This window comes from Mesoplodon densirostris, chromosome 2 (assembly GCF_025265405.1).
Source record: "Mesoplodon densirostris isolate mMesDen1 chromosome 2, mMesDen1 primary haplotype, whole genome shotgun sequence".
In the NCBI taxonomy this organism is placed as follows: Eukaryota; Metazoa; Chordata; class Mammalia; order Artiodactyla; family Ziphiidae; genus Mesoplodon; species Mesoplodon densirostris.
Genome location: NC_082662.1, coordinates 191,494,337 through 191,518,825, shown reverse-complemented (window position 1 = coordinate 191,518,825; position 24,489 = coordinate 191,494,337). Strand labels below are relative to the sequence as shown.

At 42.3% G+C, this 24,489-nt stretch overlaps 1 protein-coding gene across 4 annotated transcripts in view; it reads right to left on the bottom strand.

Moving 5' to 3' along the window:
- The window catches only part of CAMSAP2 (calmodulin regulated spectrin associated protein family member 2), a 92,420-nt gene that overhangs the window by 22,241 nt on the left and 45,690 nt on the right, over window positions 1–24,489 (bottom strand). For 3 of the 4 annotated variants that reach the window (XM_060091487.1, XM_060091488.1, XM_060091486.1), the window contains exons 4-8: window positions 17,310–17,393; window positions 7,998–8,139; window positions 7,561–7,700; window positions 2,772–2,865; window positions 644–728 (exon numbers count right to left, since the gene is read on the bottom strand). In XM_060091487.1, coding sequence (XP_059947470.1) covers window positions 644–728; window positions 2,772–2,865; window positions 7,561–7,700; window positions 7,998–8,139; window positions 17,310–17,393 — 545 coding nt within the window. Of the gene's footprint in view, window positions 1–643; window positions 729–2,771; window positions 2,866–7,560; window positions 7,701–7,997; window positions 8,140–10,929; window positions 10,963–17,309; window positions 17,394–24,489 lie in introns of all 4 variants that reach the window. The other variant, XM_060091489.1, reaches the window with a different exon arrangement.

Genomic DNA, 24,489 nt, shown 5'->3' with positions numbered 1-24,489 from the left:
CCACAACAGTGAGAGGCCCGCGTACCGCAAAAAAAAAAAAAAAAAAAAAAGTGCTTATAGGATCTGCTGAAAGACATTTTTAAACAAATTAATGTCTCTTTCACATACTTGGGTCAGAAGTCAGGATTATCTTGCTATTAAATGTTTACTTTGCTTCCAATTCAGTTCCCAATACTAAGAACTAAAGCATTAGATAAAGATTCAACAGTACAATAAATATTCCATTGAGCTCTATGCATAGCTACAGTAACCGGCCAACAAAACAGTAGGGAAAACTGCCTCAAAGATTAAAAAATTATTAAAAAATTGAAAAATTAAAAATTTCCCCCTGGCCTAAGAGTTACCTATCATTTAACTATCATATAATCTCAATTATAAACAAGTTATCCAGCAAAAGTTTAGTTTTAGGCTGATTATTTGGACCTTTGGATAATATTCCCCCACTTTTAGTGTGATTCATAAAAGCCTATTTATGAAACATTCATTTCCGTGTAAATTTCAATTACGCTGATGTTAAAACAGGCTTTAATAGGGTAAGTTAATTGAAATTTATTTAGTTCAAAGTCCAACTGAAACTTTAAAAACTCTAATGTAATAAAATTTTGATTTCCTTAGTGAATGGAATCGATGTTCTGGACTCTACCTTGGGGTGAAGTCAGAGCTGTCCAAGGCGTTTCTCTGGTCAGCAGTTAAGACAGGAACTGAGGGCAGATCGTCCACAGGTTCAGCTACAGGAAAGGAAAAAAACCTCAGAATTACATAGTTAGCATGTTTCCAACACTGCTTCAAGAATTATGAGCCACAAATAAATGTTTAAGTTTAACCGCAATTTTCCTTATTATAGAGAAATCTTAGCATATTCAGTTTTCTCCTTAAATAATTTTCAAAAGGACAAATTTTCTTTAAACTGTTCTTGGAAGTGTTCTGGCTAAAAAAATCCACGTGATTGGGGCTTCCCTGGTGGCACGGCGGTTAAGAATCCGCCTGCCAATGCAGGGGACACAGGTTTCAGCCCTGGTCTGGGAAGATCCCACACACCACGGAGCAAGTAAGCCCGTGCACCACAACTACTGAGCCTGTGCTCTAGAGCCCGCAAGCCACAACTACTGAGCCCACATGCCACAACTACTGAAGCCCACGTGCCCTAGAGCCTGTGCTCTGAAGCAAGAGAAGCCACCGCAATGAGAAGCCCGCGCACCGCAACAAAGAGTAGCCCCCGCTCGCCACAGCTAGAGAAAGCCCGCGTGCAGCAACCAAGACCCAACGCAGCCAAAAATAAATAAATGAATTAAAAAAAAATCCACTTGATTTAAGGCTAATTGGGAGAAAAAAAGGCATAATATAAGATGAACACACGTATTTAAAATAAAAATAAACGAGTGTCTAATTTTGCTAAAAGCTTTCACAGAACTTCAGTTACACACGGTCACTTTTACGTCTATGAAATAGTTGGTATTTTGGTAATCAATTAGAGACAGAATTTCATTGGTTGGCAATTAAAACCACTGGTATAGTTTACATTTGTGTAAATAACGCTCATTTATTTTTTGCTTTGGAGACCTAATATAACAGCTGTTGAATATTTTGAACAGTGGGCTTCACAGATGAGATCATACAAGGCAACGTACATGAAAACTCTAGGTTAACGGTGCAAAGCTGTACAGTATCGTTTGTGGTAACTACTGAAGACACGTGGCTTTAGGCGGTGGCCTTCAGGAAAGGCCTCAGCTGCTCTCTAGGTCTGCCTCGTTACATGACAGCTCTGCCCTAAGCAGCTCAGAGACACAACAGGTTACACACTCATTTCCCGCATGTTTTACGGTATCTGGCCTGGGACGCAGTGGGCCAGCTGACGGAAGGCAGCTCATTCTACTCACCAGAGTGGTACCGCCCTCCCACATCCCTTACCCACTGCCGCCTCAGTACGCAGTTTTCCCTCCTTCTTGATCTCTTTCTCTTCTCTCATATATTTTGAGGGAAGGGGTGGGGATGGGGAGAAATGAGGGAAAATACAAAAACGTGGCACCAAGGAAAGCAGCTGGCGAGCTGGGAGGCACAGTGATCCCACTTCGTGCTGGGCAGGGCGCTGGCAGCAGGCAGAGCCCAGAGTTGTGATGGAGGCAGGTTCTCTAGTGGGCCCTCACTTAGCATGTGGGATTGATTTTCCCTACAGAAATGAAACTCTGGTTTTATAATGGAAGCCGGTGGAAAATTTGTTCTGCTTTAGAGAAAATAGAGAAAGATTTTTTTTGTTCTTCATTTCCAGAGATCTTTATAGTAACATACCCCTGTATTTCTTATCAGTGTCCTTATTATGAGCAATCAATAGATCGTGGTACTGTAACAATCACAAAACCTACTAGGTTTAAAAAGAAAGATAACAAGCCCCTTTATGGTTTAAGGGCAAGTTCAAATGACAGATTAAAGCCAAGCCATAATTTGAGTGGCTTCTGGGCAACAATGTTAAAAAACTCAGACTCTAACAGGGAACAAAACCTAGGGATGGGGGTAAAAGATGCAGAGAGAGGAGAGTGGGCAAACAGTCAAAGCTAAAAGGTCCATAGCATAAGCCGCGGGATGCAGGGCTGTTCTCGCCACCTCCTTTTCCTCCCCTACACCACGTCTGTCACGGAGAATTTAGTGGCTTTAAACGTTGAGAGAGAATTTATCAAGGCTAGACTAGGAAACAGCAACAGGCTTTCCTGTAAAAGAATAACCAGGTGAGGCTATCTGAACGCTCCATCCTGCTTGTTTACGGGAACACTGATCACCTCCTTGCGGACGAGCATCGCGGGGCTGGACGAAGGAGGGCTTCACGACCTCAAACCACCAGAAGAGCTCCGCCATGAACACCAGGTAGTTACTCTGTGCGAGAGGCAAGAAGTTAGGAGAGAAAGCAGGTAACGCCCGACCAGAAAGCAATGACAGAGAGTTACCTATTAAAACACAGCTCGATATAGCATTCACCCATCAAAATCTGTGGTGTTTTTTTTTTAAAGAAATGATAAAGCTTATAATCCCTAAGGCTGTACTGTGGGTTCCTTCTCAGAAGCTTTCCATTCTCAGTTATATTTCTTTCTCCTATACGTTTATTCTTCTCCTCAGCTGAGTCCTTCGTGCTTGGCTTGTACACGTGCTCAAACCTCTGCCACTGAACGCAGCCGAAACCGGCACGCGATCCTTCATCCTCCGGCTTCCGTCCACCCGGCCTGCTCGTCGCTTCAGACTTCTGTAACACCGGCCTCTCCCAGCAACCTGCTCTCGGCCCTCCTCTCCCTAATCCACTCCGGTCTGGCACTCAGGCGCCCTCGCTCTAAGCCAGCATTTGCTTAAGTCACCAATGTCTGTGTCACTAAATGAAACAGATTTTTTCGTCTTCATCGCCCCCAAGCCCTCAGCAGCATTCAATACTCCTGATGTCTGAACACCGCCGCCCACACCCACCAGCTATCAAACGGCCCCCAAAGGCACGACTGCACTTGCACATGCACTTTCTATTTCTCTGTGCCAGGCGTCTTCCCCGCAAGTCTGATCAGACCCCATCCTTACTTCCCTGAACGGCAGCCACCTTCCCAGTGCACAAAGCAAACCTGGGAGTCACCGCGACACCAGCCTCTTTCTCCCCTCACACCTGATTTGCCGCCGAGGCCTGCAGGTTCTGCGCCTCAGCAGCCCTGGAATCCACCCACTTCTCTCCACCTGCATCCTAACTACCCTCACTCAAACTGTTTCCACCTCTTGGTTAGCACACGGTCATTTCTTCTTCGGCTTATGAAGCCAAACTTTTCAAAATGCAACACCCCTTCCCCCGCTTGCCCCTGCCCTTGGGAGACTGACTGTAGCTTACAAGCGGGTACCTGATTGGGTCCCTTTTCAATTTCTCCAGCTTCATCTAATACCATATTCCCCAGGGTTCCTCATCTTACCCATCAGACTATATGGTCAAAAGGACAAAGCTGTGCTCACCACTGCATCTTCAGTGTTTAAGACAGTGCCTGGTACATAAGAGATGTCCAATAAATATTTATTGAACGAACATATAAATGAATGAATAAACATATCATAGGAAAGGCCAGTCACTGGCAAAGCGTCGAAATGTTGATACGGAATATCTCTGGGCAGTAAGATGATTGTGATTTATAGTTTTTCTTTATACTTATCTCACAGTACACTTTCTAAAACCAAAGTATAAAATTGTATTTAAAGCATTGGTGCTCGGTTCCAGCTCTACTAGTACAGTTCCCTGAAAGCTATGTATATCTTTTGGAAAAACAGTGTTTAAGTACCCCCTAATTGTCTGTTGATAGGAAATTAATGACTATCTCAAGGACCCCGGAGCTCAACATCACTCATCATCAGGGAAACGCAAATCAAAACCACAAGGAGAGACCACCTCACACCTGTCAGAATGGCCATCGTCAAAAAGATAAGCGATAACAAGCGCTGATGAGGGTGTGGAGAAAAGGGAACCCTTGTGCATGGTTGGTGGGGATGTAAAATGGTGCAGCCGCTATGGAAAACAGTATGCAGATTCCTCAAAAAATTAAAAATAGAACCACCATATGATCCAGCAATCCTATCTGGGTACCTAAGCAAGGAAAATGAAAACAGATCTCTTGAAGAGATATCTGCACTTCCATGTTCACTGCAGCCAAGACATGGAAATGACCCGAGTGTCCACCAGCAGATGAATGGATAAAGATGCGGTGTACGTGCAGCCATGAGAAACAAGGGAAGTCTGCCATTTGCAACCACACAGGCGGATCTTGAAGGCACTGTGTGAAGTGAAATTAAGTCAGACGGAGAAACACAGTTGTATGTGGAATCTGAAAAAGCCAGACCCACAGAAACAGAGAACAGAGCGGTGGTTCCCAGGGACTGGGGTAGGGGAGATGCGGGAGTACTGGTCAAGGGTGCAAACTCCCAATTATAAAATGAATACGTTCTGGGGATCAACTAATTATAGTTCATGATAACTGTATTATATACGTGAACATTGCTGAAAGAGTAGATCTTAAATGTTCACAACAAAAATGGTCATTATGTGACGTGATGAGGGTGTTGACTGACACTACGGTGATAATCATTCTGCTGTATGTAAGTGAATCAAATCAACACACTGTACACCTTAAACTTATACAATGTTATATGTCAATTATATCTCAATAAAGCTGGAAAAAATTTAGTTTAAGCACCTTGGTAAGATAACTGTCCTAATAACATAATTGTACTGTGTTTGGCCACTAGATGTCAGCATAGTAAGAAATAATTTCCCCAGGAACTAGTTTATGAAGAGAATTTCTTTCTGAATTTACGATGATTAAACAGCAATAAATCTGTCACCATATTCCTGGAATGGTACCAGATTAATTTCTTCTTTCCTTCTTTCAGTTAAGACAGTCATGCAGCTATACATTAACGTTCTTAAACACTGTAAACGATATCAAAGAATACAAATACACAGAACATAGAATAAAAAGTAAAAGTATACTTTAACTCCTCTCCCTCACATCCTAATACTGCACTCAGAAGAAACCACTGTTAACAGTTCTGTGCTTATCTCTCTACAGACCTCTTCCCATGCATCTGTATGTGTGTAGATGTGCATACAAACAGAAAAAGGATTTTTAAAATATATGTAAATTGCATCAGGCCGTATATAACGTGTGCTCCCCGCGCGCTTCCCTTAGTAACTCCTAGCGAGCTTTCCGCATCAATAAGATACCCCTGCCTCCTTCAAACAGCTACTTTACAAGACATTTCAAGTGCAGCCCTCCCGAGGTGAACTGCCGCCAACTCTTCACCACCACGAGCAATCCTTATACGTCCTTCTGTGCGCTTTAAATGTGGTTAGAGAATGCCCATCTGCCCTCTAAAAAGAGCACACCAGTGTACAAGTCCACCACGAGGGGAAAAGAGGGCTCACTCCCTATTCCCCACAAACAGTTGTTACTCAAGTTAACAAATGACAAGGTGGCCAGCACCGTGGACCGAGCAACCTCTGGCGGGCCTGGAATCTTAAAACACTCACTTGAGGTCAAAACTGTGGTTCTAATAATTTAGCAGAGAGCCCAGAAAGTGACCAAAGTCTTCTCTGCAGATAATTATCTATTTTTAAAGTGCCTGATTTAAGAAAACGTCTTTGTATCTGGATCATGCCCAGACTAAGCTAATCTAAACATCAGGGATATATGTTATTTATTGGAAGTCCAAGGTATACAACTTAAGCAAATGTAACCTTACAACTCAATGCATTTAATGAGGTCATTTTTTTTCTTTGAGATCTCAGTAAAAGTATTTAAAATTGTTAATAGGAAGCGCCAGAAAAAGTATTAAGATAAATATGAAAATATCTCCTAACTTCCATTTTGGTAAAAATGGCAAAGTGTAAACATTCAAAATCAGTCAAGGTTTTTCTTCTGATGTGCTGGACAGTGGGGAATGGGCACTATTCTGGTCAACAGGGGCAGTGGCTTATTTTGGAAACGCCGTTACCCCTGGCTCCGTCAATCTGCCTTGCGGTAAACGAGAAACGGGTACAGGAGAAAGAGAGAGACCAGAGAACAAGAATTTCAAGCATCACAAGGCACTAGCATTACGCTGGGAGGGGTCCTTTAGCAGCTTCTATGAAGGTGGGCATCGCAAAGACAATTAGGACTGACATAAAGCTGTTCCTCTCAGACTTCAAACAAATCGACTGTAAGATCATGTATTCCTAAAGCCTTCAGACCGAAGTGTTAACTTCAGGCAGGTGTACGAGAGCCGTGAAGGAATTCTGCAGCTGCAGCTGCCGGTAACAACAAGGCAGCGTTCCCACCATGAAGTTCTGGAACCCGCAGCTCAGAAGCCATCACGCCTGAGACACGCATCTGTCTTCACCACTAGAAAGAACGCCCTAAAAGGACTGGGGGGGGGGGTGTCTTTGTGTTGTCTGCTGATTTATCCCAACCACCTACAACACTGTGAGGCACTCGATAAACATTTCTTGAAAGAAAGGCACTAAGCAACGGCCCGAAGCTAAGAGGTCGTGTGACGTCCTGAAGCAAGGGACAAGTGTATGGCTAATAAATGCGATTCCTTCCTAAAAGGTTCATTTCCAGATGAACGTAATGTTTCCTTCCCTCTTCCCTTCGCAAGGCTTTTTGCCTCGAGTTCTGGGACCTGAGGGGCCCTTCTTCCCGGAGTCCACAGTCCTGCTGAGTGTCCACAGCGGCCACACCTCCTGCACGCTCCCCACAAGCGGCAGCAGCCCTCCTGGACCCAGAAACGCTTACTGGCTTATCCTCTGTTTTGCTAACCACGTGAGAACAACGGTTTAGTTCTGTACTACGACATTAACTTTAGCTTTGTACTATACAAGGAACCTGTAGCTAACAGTGTAGGTTTTTAAAAAATAAAATAAAATCAGCAGAAAAATCAAACAAAAACTATTTTTTCAAGAGTTCTTTTGTCTGAAAGTACAGTCACTTTTGTGAGCTTAAAGCAGCTATACTGTTTCTGTACCTAGTTATATGTTTTGTCAACAAACTTGAACAAAGGGGAAAAGGGTGATCGAAATACCTTTATGGAGGAAGCGGCGTAGAGCATGTCTTCCAGGGTGAAATGGCAACACCGATTCAAATATTCTTGGCAAAATTCTTGAATCAGCTGCAGATTATAGAGGCTATCCGCCAAAGACATGGTTTCTTTCAAGCAAATATCTTCAAACAGGAAAAGAGCAAGGGTTAATTCTGATAATGTACATTTCATATTCAGTTTGTAATTACTACCTTAATACAGATACACAACTACGTAGAATCTGTCTGACCCACACGTATAATGGCAGTGATCACTACACAGGGGGGCTTAGAGACCAAGCCCTCCTTTACTCAGCTCCTTCCTAGAATTATACATAAATGTTCTTCTGAAACAAAGCCGTCATTACTTATTAAATTGACTGTCTTAACCATTTCTTACCAGCTATCCACAGTTGAGAAACATGTCAATGGAACACTTACCTTCTAATCTGACGACGCCAGGACAGTAAAAATGAATAAGGGCAGCTAACGCACAGCCATCCGAGCCGTCTTTCAACAGATTTTCGACCAGCGGAATGCAAGGCAGTTGCTTAAGCAACGTCTGCTCTTTCCTGTAACGAGCCTACATTAAAAAAAAAGAGGTAAAAATGAATAAGTACTAAGCAACATACAGGAAAAAAACAGTCCTGTAGATTCCAGTGTATCAGTAACAAAATATAAGTCACGAGAAATGAGAACTACTCACCAACATCCTCCTTTTCTAAACGTTACCACTAGACCTCACTTAACCAACAGCACTTTGGTTCTGAAGCTAAGTACTTAACATAATATTACAGCGCGCATTTATGTGAAATGCACTTAGCCTACGAATTTACATGTGAAAGCATCCCAAAATGGATTCTGAACATTTGTTATCCAAATCATTAGTTCTGCTCTTTTGCAGATGATGAAATTCGTTCACTTTAAGGTTAGACTTCGCTTAGACCACACGTTCTTATATGGAAACAGTGAGACTCGAGCTGAAAGTATGAGGAGAGGCATCAGAGCTGGGAACAGGCAGAGGAATGTGAAACTGTCCTTAAAGGAAATGTGGCGATAAGAAACATCACTCTGAGGAACTGGAATAATATTCAATACCATGAAGATATTCTGGCTTCTCAGCTGAATGCTGAGACAATGCAAATAAAGTGTAATGACTTTGAAACTGAAAAAAACCCTCCTGGCTGAGGTTTCACTAACCAGTAACAGAGCAAGTATGAGGGTTTCTGCTCCCTCTCAGAAAAACAGATGAAATTCTTGTTTTTGAAACATTGGCTGGTGTGAGTGGATACAAACTTGTAAGGTGGTTCTCTAGAAATGAGACATGCTGTAAAACCCAGAGGTTACGAGAACAAGCTCTTAAGTCAGATCACCTAGGCTCAAATCCTGGTTCTGCCACTTCTCAGCTCTGTGATCTTGGACAAGGTACTTCAGTGCTCATTTCTCGGTTTCCCCATCTGTGAAATGGGGATAATCACAGTACCTACTTCACAGCAGCACGGAGGGTTACAGAAGATGATGGACATAAAGTGCGATGCACGCACGGGCACAGAGCGGGTAACCGCCAGAGGTCAGCTACCATCAGCTCTCCTCAGGCCAAGAAAAATAATGCTGAAGGCTTAATGAAGATGCACACTGAAGTACTTTATTAGCAAAATTTACAGTTATGGTGGTTACTGATATTTAAATACAGGTTTTTTTTAAAGTAATCAAAACTAATTTTTCTTCTAATTCCATCTAAACTGATTATATTTCATAATTAAAATACAATTATGAAATATAATAGTTTCGTGAGAATAAGAGAAAAATATTATGATTTACTGAAAGAGAAAATTTACTATGTGGTGGTGATGTCACATTTCCTCTAAATGATGCCCCTCAGAAGAGCGCACACATTCAAGGAGACATTTATCCCTATTTCCCTGTCACTGGCTACTCAAGAACAAGATTCATGGAACATCTTTTCCTCTGAAGATTTTCAGAGGAGCTTGTTCTTATGAATCAGTGGGGACTGGACATCTGTGTTTAATGGTATGTTCCAAACTCATAGACTACCTATATTCAGGAAAAAAGTCACATAGATACACTACATAAATTCTTTAATTGATTACTGACTTTTACATAATCCTTAGAAAACTTCCTCATTTTGCTGCTGGCAGACAGTTTAAAAATCAGCCATGAGAAAAGAGGAGAGAGGAGGGGAGGAAGGGAGAGAGAGAAAGAACTCAGCCAGTGGCCTCTTCTGGCCTTACACTGCCCCTCACACTTCCAGGTCCTCCCCCTCCTTTCTAGGGCCAGCTAGAAACAAAATAGCCACCTCTTGGGAATCCCCTACATGGGCTGGGCTCAGGGCCAAACTTCCCAGATCTCCAGGTCTACCCTTGTTTTCAGCCCACGGTCTGAACTGGGCTGAGCTGAGTGCCCAGAGTCATGGAACAAAGAACTGAATTGTGTGCTGTGTTGTACTGCACCCTGCCAAGGAGCACTGCTGCACAAGGTACACACAGACACATACACAAGGAGCTTCATAAGGCTGCAGCCACAGAGGCCCACGGCTTAGACCAATCAGAGATTTATACGTGGCATGCCGAAACATCTTCCTGAAGATTTTATCCTAGAAGAGGCCTCAGGTAAACCAACTTTTAATCTTGAAGTCATGTGGGACTCCCCGAAAGTTCATCTGCAGTTCACAAAGGTTACAGAGTCTTTTATACTTGAACGTGCTCTATGCTTTACAAACTTACTGCTCTTTCTACAAATGGAGAAATCTGGCATTTAAAAGGGACATACTTTCTATCTTTCAACATTATGGTGCACTTCTAAGTTACATTTCTGTTTCTGAGGGTGTAAAATACTTAAGTGGTCTAACCCCCAGATGTCACCACGAAAGATCAACTCTTCCAGTCAAACCAGAATTGAATCTAGCTCAGGTCCAATACTGGGAGCGACACAGAATCCGTCACTTCTTTATTATACAAAAAAGTATCCTCCACAGTTCAGGCCAAAAGGAAATGATCCTTTCAAAAAGATGACTTTACAAGACAAATAATTTACATGTGCAATTCATATTCACTTTTATTAACATTATTAAAACTAATGCAAATCTATGTCCATACTTTTTTTGTTTCCTAGTTACTGATGGTCTCGGAGTACTGACAGACTAGCTTAAAATTATTTTTAAAGCTTCGAATCCAAATTTTGGCTATATTTTAAAAATCTTTCTGTTTTACATTATGATCAAAAACACCTTAAAATCCAATCTCTACTTGTGACTAATAGAATTATATGTAATGACCATATCGGCAAGACATAAACGATACCGTTCTACAATTACACTTCTGGAGAGCAAGTTGAAGAAGCTGTGCAAACTTACTGGAACCAATTTCCAAAACCATTTGGAAGGAGACTTCGGAGGAAGCAGCAGGAAAAAAGGGGAAGCAAAAGGTAAAGGGAAAATTCATCAGAAGTTTTTAAAATTAACAAGGTATAGTAAAGCTTCTGTTAGTGGAGTTCCAAGTTTATAGTTCTCAGAACATTTTTTAAATGTTAATACTTGACAATTTAGCTTAAACTATAGAGGTTCCTAACGATAAAGACCACCACCTTCCCTCCTCCCCTCACTCCTCTCCCAACATGGATGTGCGTTTTTAGGGTACCCAGGACATGCTGTGCACTTCGGCAGCAAAGAATTTTACCTCCCAGTTCTGGGATCACACATCACATTAGAAACTAAATTTATATCACAAGAGGGAGTAGAAAGATTCTAGGGCTGGACTTGCAATCATTAAAATTCTCAGACATTAGGAGGCCAAGTCTGATAAGGTAGTCTTCTTCCCAGAAGGAAAAGAAGACTGTTTCATAAGTGCATGAATAAAAGCAAATAACAATGTAGAATTGAACACAATGATCATTCCTTTTAATGACATACAGAATTTCTTTCAATTAATGGGGGATAAAAAACCAGTTGAAAATTCTCACCAGTAAGTATTTTTATAGAGTCTCTAAGGCAAGTAGCCACTAACACAAAGAGAATATAAATGTTATTAATTTTACTATCTAGGGGTGTTCCAAAGAATATAATTTTATGTCTTTAAGAAGATGAATATACAATAAGCCCATAATTTCAGATAATATGAGAATAATTTGTAACTGTTTATCTTTGTATTTTCTAGCACAGTTTTTTGGCAGCCCTAAATAAATATTTGTTGAAGTGAACCAAACTAAATGGGGTCTGAGTTAAAACTCATATTCAACATCTATGTAGAAAGTTTTTCCTATAGAAATTAATAGTAAAAATAACATTATTTGGAAAAATAATATAAATGAGGTATTTTTCAAGAACTTCAAAAATCAGAAAAATGTCATCTCAAGAATCAGAAAAATACCAGCTTCCCACAAAAAGATAATATTTCCAATAAGTTTTTCTTACTGCATCAGGAAGAATAACCCTAATAATTTTTTTGCATGTATTTGAATCTCTCGTTTAACCAAAAGTTTTTGGCAGCTGCAGTTACAATAGCCATGAAAAGTGCAAAAGCAGCACCGAAGAGCAGGAAGCCCCTGTGAATGCGCCAGGGCTCCCAATGAATAACAGAAATTTCAAAAACAGGAGTTTTCTTGTTTTGAGACCAGAAGAATCCATAACACAGCAACTGATGATAATAAGAAATTGCTATGGATTATACAAAACAGGAGATGAGCAAAGGAGCCTCTCGTGGTTCAAATCAGTCTGCATTTCTTGCAAAATATTCCATACTTGAACTTTTTACTAATTCAGACAACTCTGGAAGAGCTCCCAATGGCTGCAGCTGGAAAAACTGAGCAACAAGTCAATACCACAGACTGGATTGTAACCCAAACTATACAGTACATACACAGGAGTCCATATCAATACAAGTTAACACAGACTGCACTGTAACCCCGAGTACAGAGCACATACACACCCATCCATGTTGATACAAATAAGCGGCTGAAGGATATAAATAAATGGAGAAAGTACAAATCTCACTTACAGAAGAATTCCAGATGGTATATATACGCTTCCCTTCGGGGAGGGAGCTTAGCTTCCCTCTCCTTGAACGTGGGGTGGGTTTAGTGACCCACTTCCGAAGAAAAGAGCATCAGAGAGGGAAAGAGAAACTTTACAATGAAGGAGACCACTTCAACCAAGTGATCAAGGTGGACACCATCAGTGACAAATCGTGTTCACGTCACGTGCTCCCTGATGTAATGTGATGAGACGTGAAGCCACCTCTGTGATGTTCTTCTCAAAAGGCCCACAGGCCCAATCTCATCACAGGACACAGGAGACAAACCCCAATTCAGGGACACTGTACAACACCTGGTCAGTACACAAACTGGTGTAATCTAAATAAAGTCTGTAGTTTTGTCAATGATAATGCACCAGTGTTATTTTCTTGGTGTTGCCAAATGGGCCACGATTACGTAAGATGTTAACATTGGGGGAAACTGGATGAAGCTGTACTATCTTTGGAGCTTCTCTGTAAATCTAAAATTATTCCACAATACAGTTGATTTCAAAAATAAATACACACGAAATTAGGTGAAGGTGGTCAAAAGGCACAAACCTCCAGTTACAAGATAATAAGCACTAGGGATGTGATGTGCAGCGTGCTGTCAACACTGCTGCATGTTATATAGGAAAGCTGCTAAGGGGGTAAATCCCAAGGGTTCTCATCACAAGGAACAAATATGCTTTTCTATTTCTTTAATGCTGTATCTATACAAGATGATGAATGTTCACTAAACCTATTGTGGTCATCATTTCATCATGTATGTAAGTCAAATCATTATGGCGCACACCCTAAATTTACACAGGGCTGTATGTCAATTAGATCTCAATAAAACTGGGAATGAACGAATCAATGAACAAATGAATAATGATGGAGAGAAACAGATTATAACCCACTAAATAAAATAAGAATCCATCAGTTCATACAGATAATAAAGAGATGATAGGTAGACTGATAAATAGATGAGGTCAGATTTGCTTATAACAGAATCCTAACTAATAAACGTAGAAGAAATGATAAAGTTAGAGAATTGCCATTTTGTAACCACCATAGTAAAAAGCAACTGAAGTAGGTATCATCAATAAATGCTAAATCTAGGAGGTGGGGAAACACTGAAGAGGAACAGGATGTTTACAGTCTCAAAGTAGCCTCCTCTCAAATTACTTATAACGAAAGGAAAAATAATAATCATGCAGTCAAAAAACCCAAACAATATCTTAACCAACTGATCAAAATTAGTATCACCTAGTAGGGGCAAATGGATATCACATGCCTCTGGATACAATACTGTGAAAAGGACACACTTTACATAGCATTCTAAGCTAAAAAAAGCACAACTTAATCTAACTATGAGGAAATATCAGAAGAACTGAAATTGAGGGATATTCTATGAAAATGACCTGTATTCTTAAAAAATGTCAAGGTCACCAATGAAAAAGAAAAGCTGAGGACTGTTCCAGTTTAAAGAAGATGAGAGACACAACAACTAAATACCTTACATGACCCTGGACTAGATCCTGGACTAGAAAAATATATAAAGTTCAGTTGGGATGACTGACAAAACTGGAACATAGGCTGTAAGTCTGATCAAAGCACTTTATTGACATTAAGTTACCTATCGTGTGGTCGTGTAAATGAATAGCTTTCTTCCTAGGAAATATACATTGAAATATTAAGGGGTGAAGGGGTATGATACATGCAACCTTCTTTCAAATGTTTCAGAAAAATTTACACATATATACGTCTGTATGTGCAACATGTAATGCACAGAGCACACAAAATGTTACACTGATGAATCTGGGTAAAGAACATATAAGGGTTCTTTGAACTATCCTTGCAACTTTTTGTTAAATTCGAAGTATTTCAAAATAAATGTTCTTAACAAGTTATATTAAATCCATACCAATCCAAATCTTTGTAGGGTCTTGTATCCAAATGCACAAGACTATTGATCTATGAAGCTGCTGAAGAAATCTAATGTTTATAGTACTCTCAGGCAAAGATTAAAATCACGGTACTAGGATATCTAACTAATATATGTTTCTTCAGACCAAATCATCTTTATAAAATATTGCTTCGGGCTTCCCTGGTGGCGCAGTGGTTGAGAGTCCGCCTGCCGATGCAGGGGATACGGGTTCGTGCCCCGGTCTGGGAGGATCCCACGTGCCGCGGAGCGGCTGGGCCCGTGAGCCGTGGCCGCTGGGCCTGTGCGTCCGGAGCCTGTGCTCCGCGATGGGGGAGGCCACAACAGTGAGAGGCCCGCGTACAGCAAAAAAAAAAAAAAAAAAAAATATTGCTTCGAGAAAAAAAAGTTTTGGTACCATCTCTGAATTTAAAAAATGTTTAAATATATACATAAATGTGAAAGTTTATAATGAAGAATTTTGTTTTTACAAGAATGTAGGGCCTCCCTGGTGGCGCAAGTGGTTAAGAGTCCGCCTGCCGATGCAGGGGATGCGGGTTCGTGCCCCGGTCTGGGAGGATCCCATATGCCGCGGAGCGGCTGGGCCCGTGAGCCATGGCCGCTGGGCCTGCGCATCCGGAGCCTGTGCTCCGCAACGGGAGAGGCCACAACAGTGAGAGGCCCACATACCGCAAAAAGAAAAAAAAAAAAAAAAAAAAAAAAGAATGTAAATCAAGAATAAAATGATTATATTTCTAGCCAAACCAAATAGTTCAAATGCCAAAAATCCCACGGTTGGGTAACAGAGCAAGACTCCATAACCTACTCTGTGCTTGGCAGTGTGTTCTTCATGAGGACCCCTGTACTTTACAGACTATGTGAAATGAACACTTACTTTCACAAAGATTTTAACAATGAGAAAAAGGATAAAATTCATTTGAAAATGAAGGTATTGAATCTCAAACATGGCACAGATGAACTTATCTATGAAACAGAAAGAGACTCACAGACTTAGAGAACAGACTTGTGGTTGCCAAGTTGGGGGGGAGATGGGGGAGGGACAGACTGGGAGTTTGCCATTAGCAGATGCAAACTATTGCATACAGGATGGATAAACCGCAAGGTCGTACTGTACAGCACAGGGAACTCTATTCAATATCCTGGGATAAGCCGTATGGAAAAGAGTATGAATAAGAATGTATATATGTGTATAACTGAGTCACTCTGCTGTACAGCAGAAATTAACACAACATTTTATAAATCAACTATACTTCAATAAAAAAGTAAATGAAAAAAATAATAAAAGAGGAAAAAAAGAAAATGAAGGTATAAATGCTATGTCTGTGCTAAAATAAAAACGTGCACTAACCCAAATATGTAAGTGAAGCACACGCATTCATTCGTTTCCTCAATCACTCACTCAGCAAATCCTGGTTGTGAGGTTAGTATGTACAATTCCATGGGCCAAGTGCCGTGAAAAAGTCAGAGTGACATGATCCAGTAGTGTCTGGATACCATACAGTTTGTTTTTCTTAAAGGTCACTTAATCTGCAGTCGTTTGGAACACATATAGCACTTTTTTCCATAGAAACAAGGTTTACTGGATCCTATGTCAGCATATAAAACCCCCATTTAGTTCATAATGTGTATGCAAAACTACAGAATTACACCATATATATAATAAACGAGGTTTCCATGGAAATCCTGTAACTTAGGCTGATGCTGAATCTTATTCCTGATTAGAGCCAGGAGCAAAATGGGGGGTGGGGGGGGGCAGGATTAAATCCATCTCCAAGGCAAGGGTTTCTACTACTACAGGGAGGGAAAGAGCAAGGGGGGAAACTGGAAGGAAAGGGCTGGGGGACTCGAGGGACAAGGCGGGGGCAGAGGTGGGGGAAGCAGGGAAGCGGGGGCAGATATCCACTGGGGAAGGGGGTCAACAGAGACAAGAACCAAGCCCAGGGAAACCACTGTCACCCCAAGCACCAGATCCAGACAGAAGTGCAGGTGGTCTCCGCACAACTTGCCTGGTGAAGCTGGTGACGCACAAACCAGCTTCTCCCCTTTCCCTCCTCTGGTCTCCTCTCTTACAGAGTATCAGTGACTAGCAGCATTGGCCCAAAAGGAACAGAAGTGCTGTGTAATAATGAAGATACTTAAATAACCCAGATGGAAATAAAAATAACCCAGATGGAATAAAAATAACCCAGATGGAAAATAAAGTCTCTGCATAAGGTAATTTCTTATACCTCAATTCAAATGCTAGACAACATGCTTAAAGGGCTCTCGTTATATTTTAAAAGATGTAGGAAATATACTTTAGGTTGTAGTATATAACAAACACAAACACACAAGTGTTTGGAGAAAAAAAACTCTAAAAGCCTGTTCAAGAAGTTTAAAGAATTAATCCGTGTTCATGTTTCTTCTTCCTTCACAAAATAACCATATGTACAACTTATAATTCCTGGAATGTAATTTTAGAGGCTGGTCTTACTACAAGTCATTATAAGGCTGATACATTGAAAACTGTTTTCCCGTTTCATATATTTTACCAAACAAAGGCAAACACATTATTTTTTGCCAAAAGAATGTCAGAAGCTGAGCTCTAGTCATTAACAATTTTTCCTAAACACCGTCATCCAATTAACCTTCATTTTGCACTGCTACTTACTTGGTATTTATGGAAAGGCTTTCTAGGGTACAGTTAAGATCACCAAAAAATAATTTGATGAACACACTATTAACGCTTCCCCAAACAGCACACACATATGAACACAGGGTCTCACAAAGGCACCTTTTTTTCTTAAGAACATGTACCTTTTGACCTCCTGAAGCTTCCACTGTGTGGTGGTCTTTCAATTTCTGTTCTTGTTCCATTATGTCTTTCAAATGTTCATTTACCTTAAAATATAAAAACATTAATTTGAATTTATAGTCAAATATAACAGTAAAATAACACGTACCTTAAAACGCCTGTGTTCAGGTCTCTGATGTCAAATACCAGTACCACGCAAATGAACAGAATTCCATTATCGCAACCAGAAAAAAAGTACTTTACAGGTGTTTTGTTTGAAATTCTAAAATTCATGACTTTACCAAATACTTGTTGAGTACCTAGTACATGTCAGGTACTAGTTGGAGTGCTAGGGGGAAAAAAAGGTACTTGATAACTTCCGTTATAATGCTTGGGAAACAATAAAACTATTTTCAGTAAAAAGTTTACAGTCTCTTTTAGGACTACTAAGTGGGGCTTCCCTGGTGGCGCAGTGGTTGAGAGTCCGCCTGCCAATGCAGGGGACGTGGGTTCGTGCCCCGGTCCGGGAAGATCCCACATGCCGCGGAGCGGCTGGGCCCGTGAGCCATGGCCGCCGAGCCTGCGCGTCCGGAGCCTGTGCTCCGCAACGGGAGCGGCCACAACAGTGAGAGGTCCGCGTACTGCAAAAAAAAAAAAAAAAAAAAAAAGTACTACTAAGTGAAAATTATTTTCCTCAAAACCATTCTGAATCAAATTCTTTTTTTAAAATGTCTTCCATGTCTTTTATTCTTTTCTTTAAAATAAATTTATTTATTTATTTATTTTTGGCTGCATTGGGTCTTCGTTGCTGTACGTGGGCTTTCTCTAGTTGCAGTGAGCAGGGGCTACTCTTCATTGTGGTGAGCAGGCTTCTCATTGCAATGGCTTCTCTTGTTGCAGAGCACGGGCTCTAAGTGCCCAGGCTTCAGTAGTTGTGGCATGTGGGCTCAGTAGTCGTGGCTTGGGGGCTCTAGAGTGCAGGCTCAGTAGCTGTGGCACGTAGGCTCAGTGGCTCCGCGGCATGTGGGATCTCTGAGCCGGACCAGGGCTCGAACCCGTGTCCCCTGCATTGACAGGCGGATTCTTAACCACTGCGCCACCAGGGAAGCACTAAATCAAATTCTTAGGTCTGTCCCTGGATCATGAGTGGGTTTTAGTGTGGTCATAAGGCCAGTTAAAATACATAAAAAATTTTTGCATATGGGAACTTCTTAGGGAGGTCTGATTTATCTATCAGATTGTTCAAACAGCCCATAATTCAAGATGATTAAGAAACAATCTGTTGGGCTTCCCTGGTGGCGCAGTGGTTGAGAATCTGCCTGCCAATGCAGGGGACACGAGTTCGAGCCCTGGTCTGGGAAGATCCCACATGCCGCGGAGCAACTAGGCCCGTGAGCCACAACTACAGAGCCTGCGCGTCTGGAGCCTGTGCTCCGCAACAAGAGAGCCGCGACAGTGAGAGGCCCACGCACCGCGATGAAGAGTGGCCCCTGCTCGCCGCAACTAGAGAAAGCCCTCACACAGAAACGAAGACCCAACACAGCCAAAAATAAATATAAATAAATAAAGATACATATAAAGTTTGAATAAACTATTTTAAAAAAAAAGAAACAATCTGTCTAGTGCAAAAGTATTTCTTCAGAATAGTTGAGACAATTTTGGATTCTGAGTTACTGACTTTAAGGTCCGTCTAGTAATAATAAGCAAATGTTCAAGTTAATTAATAATGGCATTCTGGAAAATCTGAATGGTATTATCAACCACTGTAACTCTAAACGAAATCAATAATTTTCTAACCTCTTCTGTTGCTTAAAATTCAGTTCAGTGCCTAAGAAAAAAAGACTGAAGAATTTGAATTTATGAGAAATTTAACTAACAGTTACGACACGCTCCGAGGCGTTAGAAGGAATTTAACCAACACACAGATTCATCTTGGTTGGTACTGCCAAGTAGGCTGCCGTGCTCTAAGATCTTAGGGCACCGACTCGGCGGTGTAAAACACTCTTCCGAAGAGACAGCAGAAGCAGAAGCGACCCGGCTCTGACTCAAAACCCCCACTCCCAAGCCATGACCTGAATAATTTCCTGATACCTGAGCCTTCGTTGCCAGCTGGAATAAAACCTACTTCACAAGGTTTGGAGACTATGGCTCTAAGACGGTCCCCAGAATACAGCTAAGGGGATGGGATACCACTGTGGCACTTACGTCTCGCACACTAAGCCCCACTCTCTCCTGCTGGCTTTGAGGAAGCACACAGCCATCCCTCGAGCTGCCCTACGGAGAGGCCTGCATGGTAAGGAGCTGGGGGCAGCCTCCGGCCAGCAGCCAGTAAGGAAGCGAGGCTCTCCGTCCAACTGCTGGACCTAAGCCCTGCCAACAACCACGTGGGCTTGGAGTGGACCCTCCACACCCAAACTTTCCAGTAAGACCCCAGGCCTGGGCAACACCTTGACCCAACCTTGTGACAGACCCTGAAGATGGAGCATGCAGGTAAGCAAGGTCTGGATCCCCGACCCAAAGAAACTGGTAACACTGAGATGATTATAATAAGTAAATAACTGAGCTAACAGAAGTTTTAAGCAGTTAAGTTTGTGGTAATTATTATGGCAAAACAACTAATACAGAGAATAAAAGAGATAATGTATAAAATGTACCAAGTAAACTGCATAATACAGAGCACAGACCCCATAAATAGAAACTACTGCCATTACTTAGAAACAATATACCCCCAATGTAATTCCCGATAGTTAAATGTCTGTAAGGGCTTTAACAAATCCTACTCAAAACACTTTAAGTTGATGTAATGGCATAAATCATCCAAAATACCAAACTCATGATTATAAGAAAATTTTACCTGTTGATAATTCATTAACTTTCATAACAGGGAAACGACACAAAAAGTACAAGACATGGTCACTTCAAGTTATTTAACCTACCTGGGTACACAAGACAGACAAAGGAGATAGTTAGCTTAGTAATTCTTAAGCCAGTTCCCAGATGCTGGTCAGAAAGTTCTAGCACTAAAGTTGAGTCATGACATTCTTTGCACAACTCACGGATAAAAGTTAAAGATGTGTGTGTACCAGAGAGCCCGCCATGACTTGGAGGCAGTTCACCACTGGAACCAGCACTGAGGACCAGTGAACTAGAGAACATACAACAAACAGCTGGTGCTGCCACATGAATTATTTTTACATATCCATTAATGTAAAAATGTACACTAGCTTTTATTTAGTGTTTTTCATGTAAAAATACAAAATAGTCACGTGTATCCTTGCCCTGAGGTAAGTCTAAAGTCAGTCAATATTTTTTCCTTCCTCCTGAAGAATACAAAAACCTTAGAAAGGCTCTACTTCAGATCACCTCCTCTCACCCCTCATGTTACTTTAACCTAGCAACATAGTTCTTCCTTTTCAAGGGCCTCAGAACTAGGCATGATGATGATTTTTTAATAACACTTGCTTAGCTTTACCCATGTGCACACCAACTCCCCTTTTTATCATTGCTTCCTACACCCCACCTTTTCCTCTAGGTTCCACTTCTTTCTTCCTGAAGTACAACCTTTCAGTACTTCTTTCTGCAAAGGTCTGAGTGATAAACCACCTCTGTCTGAACAAATCTCGATTACAACTTTAGTCCTGGGCGAAAGTACAGAACTCTAGGTTCATCATTATTTTTCTTCGGCATTTTGATGATTTTGCTGCACTGTCTTCTGGCTCAGCTATTACTGCTGAGATGTCTACTATCGCGTTCCTTTGAGAGAGACTGTCTTTTATCTTTGGATCCTGCCGTTTCATTGCTATATATGTAGGCGTGGATTTATTTTAACTTATCCTGCTTCAAATTCACGATGGTTCCTGAATTTCAATGTCTATACTTTTCATCTATTGTAAAACATTTTCTTTTCTTTTTTTTCTTTTTTTTAAAGAAGATGTTGCGGGTAGGAGTTTAGTAATTTATTTATTTATTTCTGCTGTGTTAGGTCTTCGTTTCTGTGCGAGGGCTTTCTCTAGTTGCGGCAAGTGGGGGCCACTCTTCATCGCGGTGCGCGGGCCTTTCACCATCACGGCCTCTCTCGTTGCAGAGCACAGGCTCCAGACGTGCAGGCTCAGTAGTTGTGGCCCATGGGCCCACTTGCTCCGCGGCATGTGGGATCCTCCCAGACCAGGGCTCGAACCCGTGTCCCCTGCATTAGCAGGCAGATTCTCAACCACTGTGCCACCAGGGAAGCCCCGTAAAACATTTTTATCCATTGTCTCTTCAATTATTCTCTCCCCAGCCTACCCACTCCCTGTTAACTCCTTTTGGAATTCCAATCAGGCCTCTAGGCAAGTCTGTTAACCTCAATGTCATATATCCCATCTCATCTCTCTGGGCTGATTCTGGGTAATTTCTTCTCATTAATTAACTCCCCTCTTCAACTACGTCTAATCTTCTGTTTAATCTTTTTATTTCAATGACTAAAATTTTCCATTTCTAAAGTTATATTTTATTCTTTTTCCAATATACCCTCCATGCTGCCTTATTCTCTCCTATGGCCTTTATTCCGTGTTTTATTTTCAGCCACTCAAGCATTTATTTTTGTCTTTTCAGACTGTTCTGCTCTCTGCAGCTCTCGGCATGTGGGCCTTGTTTGTCAGGTTTGCTGACTCTCCCGTGTACGTGACGGCATCTTCATCATTTCCTAAACGCTGGTTGTTGGTACTTTTGCATCTGCGAGAAGAGTATCCCTCCCCCACTACTGGGGACTCTCACAGTTTGGGTGTAGAAGTGACCTTCAGAGTAACTTTACCTCTGCTGGTCTGCCAGGTGCCAGGAAGATACCACTGGCCTGGCACTGGGCTTTCTGGTCATCTCTTGCCCCCCACCCCACGCTCAGTCCAGGAGGCCTCCTCCCCAGACCTGGAGGGAGACGCAAAGTCAGCCCACGATGACCCGACAGGCCGGGTCTTCTCGCCAGGGGGTGGTTTAGGTGTGGGCCTGAGAACCACTCTCCTGGGGGAGACCTTCTGGGGAAGGTTCCTTCGCTAATAGCAGCGCCCAGAAGACCCTACTCTCATCTTTGCCAGACACCGTTATGACTGCACGTGTACGACCTCTGGAATCACCGCAGCCATCGTAAAACCATGCATGGAAGTAGCCTCGTGGCAAAGCTGGAACCCCTGCATTCCTGATGACACTAACACCGACACGGCCCACCTCCAGGTGGCACTTAAGAGCAAAGACATCGCGGCTGGTGTGCTGTTTCCACCGAGGGCGCGAGCTCTTGGTGGGTCTACGTAGAGGTCACGGTTCCAACTTCCCGTAACCGGCAAAACCCACGGCCTCATCTGGCATCTAGCGACTCTCAAGCCCCGGCAGAGGCTCAACGGCCCCTGAGAGGCCACCAAAGCCTGCAGCCCCGCTTTGTTTCTGGCACCCGACAGTTTCCTCTTCTGTCTCTGATGCTCAGCTCTGTAGCATAAACCTTTCCAACTGCATTTTATCAAACATGTCCAGGAGTCTGTAACAGGAAGGGCTACCGCTGAACCTGACACGCTGCCAAAATAACTAAAATGTTCTGTTCTGGCAACACGTGTTACAAGGCGTCATAACGTCCATGCATCTTGAAGCATTTTGACGGATTTACCAATTATGGGGGGTAGGGGTTGACAGGGCCCAAACCTGGGAAAGTTTATAACTTTTTCTGGGTTTTTGGTTTGGTTCTTTTTCTTAGCATTTTCTTTTCTCTTCTTTTTTTAAGTTAAAAAAGAAACACTTTTGAATTCAGTATCAGGTAGTTGTAACTGATCTGTCAGTTTCGAAATATCTTCATGATTTTTTAAAAAGTCCTTAACTGATTCTCTCCAAAAAGCAAACTGGTCACACGTGAACACTCTGAACCACTATTCCTTCACTTACTCATCCACACAGTCAACAGCTATTTACTGAACTCCGGACATTATATTAAGAGGCTAGGGACGCAACGGTGCATAAATACAGTCTAGTCCCTTGTCCTCACGGAATAAGGGAGACGCAACAAAAAAGGAAAAAATGGTAAAAAACTCCCCCCCACGAAAGCAATCTGTGAGGAGTGGTACAAATCAATAAAGAGGGGAGTAGAAAATCACGGGAGTGGGGAGACCTATGTTGGCAGGGACGCTGTCCCAGAGGCGGCCTCTGAGGCCACAGCCACGACACAGAGAGGAGGATGAAACACAAGCAAAGGCCCTGTGGTGGGGAAACCTGGTGTGTTCGGGGGAGTGAAAGACAGTATGGCTGGAGCCTGGTGACCCCAAGGGCAGCTACAGATGGAACTACAGAGAGAGGCCGGGCCAAGTGATATAAGGTTCCTGTATTCATAACTCCGGGGCACCCCGCCTGACTTGGCCATTACAATCCTGTCCTCCGTGATCTCGCTTTTCTTAAGTTTAAACTCATTTACAGCCCACAATGCTGATAACTATTCTAGCCACGTAATTCCCATTTTTCTATGGTAGCTTATTTTTTTTTTTTTAAATACTTGTATTATCCAGAAGAAAAGGCAACTAGGTCAGGATGAGCCAAAATAAGAGCCAGAAGCAGCAGTACAGACTCCACTGGAGAGCGGAGGGTGATGTCACAACCAGAGAATAGACGCCGATGCCGGGGCTGGTGGAACAAGCGAGAAGAAGCTACTCTGAGCTACTCTGAGGTGCAGGTTCAATCAACTGGTTCCAATCATGATCTGAAAACTGAAGAGGGTGGACACAGCTGCCTAAAGGTGTTGGACGCTCCTAATTAGGTGATCTCCTTATCTTTCCGTAGACTCCCAAGGTTCTACAGTGCCGAGCCTGATTCTGTGGCTTCAACTCCCTCTTCGATGTATTAAACACCATCGCTTTGCCAAACACTGCACTAGCCCAGGCACTAGCACTAAAAAAAAGAAAGATGGGCACAGTACTTGTCCTCATATCGATTATTCTAGCTTGTTTAAATGATTAAACTCTGAAAAGTGCTATAAAGGAAACAGAGTATCACAGTGGAAAATAAGACTTGACAGGTGCCTACTTTATTTATTTATTGTTTTGTGGGTTTGTTTTTTTTTTTCTGTACGCGGGCCTCTCACTGTTGTGGCCTCTCCTGTTGCAGAGCACAGGCTCCGGACGCGCAGGCTCAGCGGCCATGGCTCACGGGCCCAGCCGCTCCGCGGCATGTGGGATCCTCCCGGACCGGGGCACGAAC